Source organism: Arachis ipaensis, chromosome B7 (assembly GCF_059453495.1).
Source record: "Arachis ipaensis isolate K30076 ecotype BB chromosome B7, ASM5945349v1, whole genome shotgun sequence".
Classification (NCBI taxonomy): domain Eukaryota; kingdom Viridiplantae; phylum Streptophyta; class Magnoliopsida; order Fabales; family Fabaceae; genus Arachis; species Arachis ipaensis.
The window spans coordinates 13,334,736-13,344,080 of record NC_142442.1 but is presented as its reverse complement, the minus strand read 5'-3'; the positions used below and the strand labels follow the sequence as shown (position 1 = coordinate 13,344,080).

At 39.6% G+C, this 9,345-nt stretch overlaps 1 protein-coding gene across 1 annotated transcript; it reads right to left on the bottom strand.

The window, feature by feature from the left end:
- Positions 1-5,294: 5,294 nt before the first annotated feature.
- On the bottom strand, positions 5,295-5,903 carry LOC148550373 (uncharacterized). The gene has a single exon (XM_088494469.1). It carries the CDS (start codon positions 5,901-5,903, stop codon positions 5,295-5,297), a length of 609 nt encoding a protein of 202 aa, XP_088350595.1.
- Positions 5,904-9,345: the final 3,442 nt, after the last annotated feature.

Sequence of the window (9,345 nt, the reverse complement as noted above, 5' to 3'; positions counted from 1 at the left end):
TCTAAGATATTCATTCGTACTTCAACCTGAATGTGATGAACGTGACAATCATCATCATTCCCTATGAACGTGTGCGTGACAACCACTTCCGTTCTACCTTAGATTGAATGAGTGTCTCTTAGATCTCTTAATCGGAATCTTCGTGGTGTAAGCTAGAATGATGGCGGCATTCAAGAGAATCCGGAAAGTCTAAACCTTGTCTGTGGTATTCCGAGTAGGATTTAATGATTGAATGACTGTGACGAGCTTCAAACTCACGAGTGCTGGGCGTAGTGACAGACGCAAAAGGAGGGTGAATCCTATTCCAGCATGATCGGGAACCTCAGATGATTAGCCGTGCCGTGACAGGGCATCTTGGACCATTTTCACAAGAGGAGGGGATGTAGCCACTGACAACGGTGATGCCCTTGCATAAAGCCAGCCATAGAAAGGAGTAAGACTGATTGGATGAAGACAGCAGGAAAGCAGAGGTTCAGAGGAACGATTGCATCTCCATACGCTTATCTGAAATTCTCACCAATGATTTACATAAGTATTTCTATCCTTCTTCTATTACTACATTTCGAAAACTACATAACTATTTTATATCCGCCTGACTGAGATTTACAAGGTGACCATAGCTTGCTTCATACCAACAATCTCTGTGGGATTCGACCCTTACTCACGTAAGGTATTACTTGGACGACCCAGTGCACTTGCTGGTTAGTTATGCGAAGTTGTGAAGATATGTTTAGACCATGGTTCTGTGCATCCGTTTTTGGTGCCATCGCCAGGGAATCAATTTCGAACAATAATTCACAACCTGAGTAACAATTTCGCATACCAAACCTAGAGAGAGCTGCAAGTCAACCATTTAGCTGGTGGACCTCCCTTAGACAAGTTGGGCTTCTCATTTTTAGGACTGCTCTACACTTATCGGGGTTGGCTTCGATCCCCATTTGTGTTAGCATAAACCCCAAAAAATTTTCAGCTTCCACCGTGAAGGTGCATTTTGCGGGATTCAATCTCATCCCGTGCATCCTTATGGTGTTGAAGACTTGCAAGAGGTCAGTCAAGAGGTCAGTCAAGAGGTCGGCCTCATCCTTGGTTTTTACTAACATGTCGTCTACATATACTTCCATTAGATTCCCAAGGTGAGTTGCAAACATTTTATTCATCAGCCTTTGATATGTGGCTTCTGCATTTTTTAACCCAAAAGGCATAACCACATAGTGTAAGAACCGGATTTTTCACGAATAAAATTATTTAAATGCCCAAATTAAATTCCAAAAAGTCAGGATGAGAATTTGGGGATTTAAATATGATTTTGGACTCAGTAGGTCTTTCTGAGTCAGAAAATGTGTTTTCTGCGAAAAACCGTAAAAAATCGTGAACCGGTTCAAGTCTGCTCGGTGCTGCACGAGAAGCAGTGAAAACAGCTGAAAACCTTAGAAAAATATTAGAGATGAAAAACTGGGCGATAGTGTTAAAGGTTTGGCCCAAAACTTGGCCAAACGAGCTAAAAACGCTAACGGGTTGGACCGGGCCCAAGTTGGGCCCAAACCCAACACTATATAAGTCCATTAAGTGGTCATTTCAGCCACTTAAATACCACACCAGCAGCTGCAACGTGAAAAGAGAGAAGCGAGGTAGGGTTCCAAAATTCACTATTCATCATCTTCTTCCCAAACTCATATCTTGAGCTATAAAGCTCTGATTTGCGTGCCGTCAGTGGCTACGCGTTCCTTGTGAAGAGCTCTACAAAACTCATGTAAAAAACTGGTAAGAAAAGTTCGAAATCTTCCCAGTTTCTCTCCTCTAAATTTCGGATTTTTAGGGTTTTGGATTAAGTGAGTTTTTGTGATTTTGGATGTTTAGGTTTGCTCTAATCCTTACTTAGCATTGGATTTTTGCTATCAAATCTGTTGAAAAAGGTAAGAGCCACTAAACCCTTGTGATTTTTATGTTTAAGTGGAACCCTAGGTTGATTTGTGATGGTTTATGCATATATAGCTTGATTATTGTGAGTTTGGAGCTTGTTGGTGTTTGTTGGAGCTACATTGGTGGTTGGATTTCGGTGGAAAGCTCATTTGGTTCATATTGGGAATTGGCTAAGGTATGGTTTCGGTGTCCTCTATGTAGTATATAATATTCATGGACACTTAGGCTAGTGACCCATAGGATAGGATTCGATTTGAATGGTTGATGAGTTGTTGGATGTTCTTACTTGATGATGTATGATGAAATGATGATTTTTGAGTTGGATATTGATAATTGATAGTGTTATGATGAGGATAAGTGATTTGTAGAGTTGAGGAGTGAATTATGTTGATAAATGTGAAATTGATGTTGATTGATTGATAATGTAGTTGGAAAATTGTTAATGAAGTTTGATATATGAGATATAGTGATGTTGATGTTGTGAATGAGGGACAATCAAGGAAAAATGTGGTAAGTTGGTGTAAAATGTCATAGAGTGTTGATTTTAATGAGTGTTAGAGTTTGGAATGGTTTGGGTTGGTTTGGTTGTGTTTTATGAAGGAATTGACGAAATTGTGGTTTTGGATAAAAGTTGAATTTTGGTAAACTTTGTCTAATCATAACTTTTTCCTCGGTTTTCAAAATTGACTAAAATTTATTTAGAATTGAAGATCTTTGAAAACCCTTTAAATCTATATAAAGTTTGTAAAATTTGGAATTTTATAGAGAAAGTTATGATCATTCAAAGTTGGTGTTGAAAATCTGAAATTCTATAAAGTTGCAGAATTTCAGGATTTCTGATATGTGCGCACGCACAGCCTTGTGTGAATGCACAATCCTGCAAAATTTTTATTCTGTGCGGACACACAGACCTGTGCGTACGCACAAGCAGGAAAAGGCCCTCTGCTTGCAATGTTAGCACAGCTTGTGCGCGCGCACATCAATGAAGAATTGCGACCTGTGCGGACGCACAGCCCTGTGCGCACGCACAAGTCGGGAAGGGTCGTCTGTTGGGGGCGCTCGCACAGCTTGTGCGCGTGAACAGGCATGTGAACTTTCATATCTATGTGTACGTACACCCCTGTGCGTACGCACACTTTTAAAAATTTCCTGGGCGTGCGCACGCACACCCCTGTGCGGACGCACACGCCCTGTTTCTCAAATTTTGCTTTGTTTTCAACTATTACACCTTCTCGACGAGGTTGTGAGCTTCTATAACACCTTTTTAAAACTTTTGGGCATATTTTTGGATACTCAAGCATGGGAAAATGGTTTAAGGGTTTTAGACACTATTATTTGGAAAAGTTAGCAAATGGAGTATTAGGTTTCTGGTATACTGAGGAAGGCTTGATGATGTGTGATGAATGGTTGATGGATGAGATGCGAATTAAGGAACAATGGTTGAACAGATTTGAGGACTCTGAATGAAGTAATGGATCCATCTTGCACAAAAAAAATGTTTTTGAAAACCACTGTACTATTTTTCATTGAGATTATGATACGCTATGCGCTCGGCAGGGGCCCAAGTTAGATCCCGCCTGTCGAGATAGCGGCAGCGGCGTAAGGGCGGTGGTTCGTCCCGCTTGCGCTTAGATGTGGGGTCGGAGGCAGTAGATCTCGCTCGCATCCCTTCGGATCATCAGAGTGTACAGGCGCAAAATCCTGGATAGTGATCCGAGCACTATATCTCGGGGGCTCCCACACCATGATTCCGAAGGGCAACATCTCCATGGAGATGTATCGGGTTGGCAGTTGAACTGACAATGTGATATCACAGCTAGTAGGGCAGGCATTCATCATGTGCATTTTCTATTTGTTTGTATGCTTTTCCGACTTGATATTGTTTTCTTATCTGTATAACATGTCTAATTGCTATTTGAATTAATTGCTATATATGCTTCTATCTGTGTTTTATTTGTATTGTATATATTTGTGTTTTCTATTGGGATTGAGGAGGCTCGGGAGGCGATGGCGATGGGATCGCATGGCGGATCGGTTGGTGAAGGCTGTGGGACAGCGGTGTTTGATTAGAGTAGAAATTTCCTAAGATAGATTAACCTTTTATGGTGCTAAGGCTTAAGTTTTGTTAAGGTTTTACATATGATGCTTATTTGGTTTAGAATGCTTTAAGCTTGAATCCTTGTGATGGAGATGGAGTCTAGGATTGCCTTTGGCGTCCCGGGGTCTTATATCCTACATCACTGGGCACTGTTACCATACTGAGAACCGCCGGTTCTCATACCATGTCTCTGTTGTTATTTTCAGATGCAGGTCGCAACCCACCATGGTGAGTTGTTCTATTGGTAACAGAAGCGGAGGATCTAGATACCTTTTGGAGCCTTTTCGGTTTATTATGTATATGTCTCTCACTTTTGCATTTTGTTTCGCCTAGAGGCTTGTATTTGAGAGAACAAAACTTGTATAAGCTATTTTTACTGTCTGGTTTCACATATGATCTGCATATGACTAGCCGGCTTAAACTCCGCAAGCTGTGGCTAGATTCTTATGATATTATACTACTATATCTTCCTATGTTACATCTGTTTCTTGTGCTTTAAGTTAGTAGCTTCGTTAGTACGCTTTGCGCTTTCAAATTCTGTTTTTTGAGCTATATCCTTCATCGGGCTTCTAGATATTATTAATTCCTTCTATATAATATAAGTATAAGCTTAGAATTGTCGTAACCTTTGATTAACCTTTGCTTTACGATTCGAGGTAAGGCTTAGGCTAATTAGGGTGTTACACATAGCAATAATTTGCTCTAGACATGAAGAAAGATGTTTGGTTATATCCCGAGTATGCATCCATGAACGACAAGTATTGATAACCCGAGTTGGAATCTACTCGGGTATCAATATTTGGAAGTGGATATGGGTCTTTTGGACATGCCTTGTTTAGGTCAGTGTAGCCGGATATTTGACCTCTCTGATGAAGCTGGCTTCTAGGAGGGCTTTTATTTGCTCTTCGACCACTTGGGCCCATTCAGTTCCGAGCTTCCGTCTTCTCTGTTGAACAGGTTGCGATTCAGGGTATACTGACAGCCTGTGCGCCATGAGCTCGAGATCTATCCCGGGCATATCGGAGGCTTTCCAGGCAAAGAGGTTAGAATTCTTTTGTAGGAGTCTTATCAGCTTCTTCTTTAAGTTTTCTTCCAAATTGACTCCTATATTGGTATTTTTTCCGTCCTCTTGCCTGATCTGCAACTCTTCAGTCTTCCCTCCGGGTTGTAGTCGCAGCTCTTCTTTAATTCGAGCTCCTTCGAGTTCAATGGTGTTGACCTCTTTGCCTTTTTCTCTCAGGTTTAGGCTTTCATTGTAGCACATTCACGCCAACTTCTAATCTCCCCTGATGGTTGCAATTCCTTCTAGTGTTGGGAATTTCAAGCACAGATGAAGGGTGGATACCACTGCTCTCAGCCGATTGAGGGTTGTTCTACCTATTAAGGCATTATAGGCCGAACCTACATCAACAACTATGAGGTCGATACTTAGAGTTTTGGACTTTATCCCCTTTCCAAAAGTTGTATGTAGGGGTATGAATCCTAGTGGTTTTATGAGTGTGTCCCCCAGTCCGTATAAGGTATCGGGGTATGCCCTTAGCTCCTTTTCATCCACTCCCAGCTTATCAAATGCTGGTTTGAACAGGATATTTGCCGTGCTCCCTTGATCCACCAAGGTTCTGTGTAGATGGGCATTGGTGAGAATCATGGTAATTACCACCAGATCGTCATGTCCAGGGGCAATACCTTGTCCGTCTTCTTTAGTGAAACTGATTGTTGGAAGGTCGGGTAGCTCTCCTCCGACCTGGTAGACATCTTTCAGGTGCCTTTTATGAGATGACTTCGTGAGACCTCCTTCTGCTATATGTCGCTCCGGGGTCTGTGGCGGGTCCCTCCGATCTACCTCATCTCTTTTTCTTTTCCCATGATTGTCAGACCTTTCCATGAGATATCTATCAAGCCGGCCTTCTCTGACCAGCTTTTCTATCACATTTTTTAGGTCGTAACAGTCATTTCTTGAATGCCCATATATTTTATGGTGTTCACAGTATTCACTACGACTTTCCCCTTTCTTATTCTTGATGGGCCTAGGGGGAGGTAACTTTTCGATATGGCAAATTTCCCTGTAAATGTCGACTAGGAAAACTCGTAGAGGAGTATACGAGTGATATCTCCTGGGCCTTTCAGGCCCGACTTCTTCTTTTTTCTTAGGCTCCCTCTCCTTATCCCTTGTCGGGTGAGATTTCCCAGGTCACCAGCTAGGTTCTCGTAGCTTGGCATTTTCCTCCATATTGATGCACTTCTCAACTCTTTCTTGTACATCACGTAAAGAATCGGGTGCCTTTTCGATATGGACTGAGAGAATGGGCCTTTTTGGAGTCCATTTACTAGTCCTATAATTACTGCCTCTGTAGGCAGATCTTGAATTTCCAAGCACACCTTGTTGAACCTCTCCATGTAGTCCCTCAGAGGTTCTCCGACCTCCTGCTTTACTCCCAGGAGGCTAGGCGCGTGCTTGACTTTGTCCTTTTGAATTGAAAATCGCATAAGGAACTTACGTGAGAGATCGTCGAAACTGGAGACCGACCTTGGGGGGAGACCATCGAACCACTTCATCATTGCCTTCGTAAGGGTTGTCGGAAAGGCTTTGCAGCGCGTAACATCAGAGGCGTCGGCTAAATACATCCGGCTTTTGAAATTTCTCAAATGATGCTTTGGATCGGTGGTCCGTCGTATAAATCCATGTCAGGACTTTTAAAGTTCCTTGGAACCTTTGCCCTCATGATGTCTTCATTAAATGGATCTTCTCCCCCAAGGGAGATTCCTCTCAGTCACTAAGGGAGCTCTTACCTCGGATGTTGGATTTTACTCTCGAGAGCTTTTCTTCCAGCTCTTTCGTCGTTCAATTTCTTTCCTTAGGTTTCTCTCCGCTTCTCTCTGTCGCTCCAGTTCTTGCTCCAGTTGTTCTAACCGTCCCTGGTGGCCGTGAAGCAGCCCTAGGAGGTCGGCTGCGTGAGGTTGTCCCCCTTTTTCTAGTTCGTGCGCTTTAGATGGGTTTCCCTTTGGATCTTTCACCCTTGAAGGGCCTTCTCTGTGCTGGTTAGCCGCTCCTTGCAGAGTAACTATGGCTCTGTCATTGTTACCAGTGTCCTAATTTTCTTGCTCAGATTTAGACGCAGTGTTTCCGTCCTCGTTTAGGTCGTCCATCATCATGCGTTGATCTCCCAGGCCCACGGCAACGGCGCCAATGTTACGTGGGTAACCTGAAATAGGTGGATCAGGCTTGAAGGATTAGCCCAAGCGTTAATGGAAGGTGGTCTCCGATTTGTTCGCGTTCGAGAGCCACCATCCGAGTTGCGTATTTGGAGAATGGGGGTGGTACCTGCAAAGGCACTCTGATACCTAAGTTAGCAAGGGGGTAAGCAGGTTTAGAATGTATTGGAACTTAAAGATACCTGAGGAGTGTCAGTGTATATATAGTGGTGATCCAATAATCACCATTGGAGTAGCTCCACTTCTGAAGGTGGATAACCGTCCTTTTATCTTATGGTTGTTGAGATATCACTCCTAGAAGTGGGTTGAGAGATTTTAGGGACAGTTACTTATTTGAATAAATGTTCTTTGCCAGCTATCTATCGAGCCCGACCTCTTTGGGGAGGAGTCCATGTCGAGCCCGACCTCTTTAGAAGAGGTCGAGCAGTTGGTGAAGGTTAATCTTTGGATTGGGCCTTTTTGGCTTATTTGGGCTTGAACTATAGTATTGGGATAGGGTATGAACAAGAATTATAAAAAAATGATAGTATATAATATGATGAGATGATATAATCAAAATAAAAATTAATTATTTTAAAATAATAATAAAATAAAAAATAATTAAAGATGTTTAATATAAAATTAAAGAAATAATTTTTTTATCTATTAAAATTATGTATAAAGATAAAGAGTGTTTCAAATATAAATTTTTAAATTTGCTTCAAATTAAATAAGATTGAAAAAATAGATAAAGTTAATATATAAAATTAAGATTTGTAGATAATATTAATAAATCTTTATCTTAATTTTATTATAGATAATATAATATAATTTTTTATTTTTTTAATTTAAATTTAATTATTTTATATTTTTATATATCATAAATAATTTAAAATATTTTATTTTTTATAATTTATTTTTATTTATTAATATTAAATTTATAATTTTAAAAATAAAGATATAAAAATAACTTTTTTAACTCAATAAAAAAAGCGGCCATTTGAGCCGCTAGTTCTAATAAATACGTAATAGGCGCTATTTTAATTTTCATCAGTTACCAGATACCTTAATCTCCATCTTCAATCAAAATAAGCACTTTTCCTAGATTTTATTTTATATATTTATAATAATGGAAAAAAGATTTGCCATTAGACAATCATATTTTATTTTTATACTAAATCTTATTGCAATATATACCAAATCTTACTTTTAGAAGGCTATACAATTGCACCTTTTTTTTTTTTTGCAACTACGTCTAATCCACCTCCAAGGAGTTATAGCTAAAATAGTATAATTTTTTTTATATTTATCTAAGAGATTATGAGTTTAAGTCTCACTATTTTTAGTAAAAAAAATTACCTATTGATCCGTCACCTTATAACTCAGTCTTTATTATGCATTATGAATTATAACTCGGCGTTAACTATCATTCATTCTTTTGTTTGTAACTGACACTTTCATTACCGACTTAATGACCATCATTTCTATCTTAATGACCAAACGGTCATAACATCAATTCTATTCATCAATTTTATGCCTATAAAAAGAACATTCTATATCTAATCTCAATAATACATTCTATATTCATAGAATTATTATAAACACAACATAACACGTGGTAACTTTCATTTCATGTCTTACATTCTATATTCATAGAATTATTCTTATACCTCTTAAACACTTACTGACTTGAGCGTCAGAGTGTCTTTTGCAGGTACCCACCCCCTTGTTCTCTCATTGCCGACGTATAACTCATCTCGACGAGAAGTTTGAAGACATTCATCGACGGGCGAGCTACACACTGGTCAACCTCAGTAAGAACAATTGGCGCCGTCTGTGGAGACGAGTAAAATAATTCCTACTCCCCTTAGGTTCATAAAATTTGATTTACATTCAAATTTTTGAACCAATCTCAACAATCTTCTTTAAGATTTTATTTAATACCTCTTATCAAATTTTAATCTATCGTAACTTTTTATAAGATTTCTATTTTATACCTTCAAATTGCTTCACTTTTACGTATCGTAATATTTTACATCTTATAATCGATCAATTAACCAATCCGAGAATAAACTTGGCTTTCAATCAATCCGAGAACAAACTCGGTTTTCAATCAAATCGAGCACAAATTCACT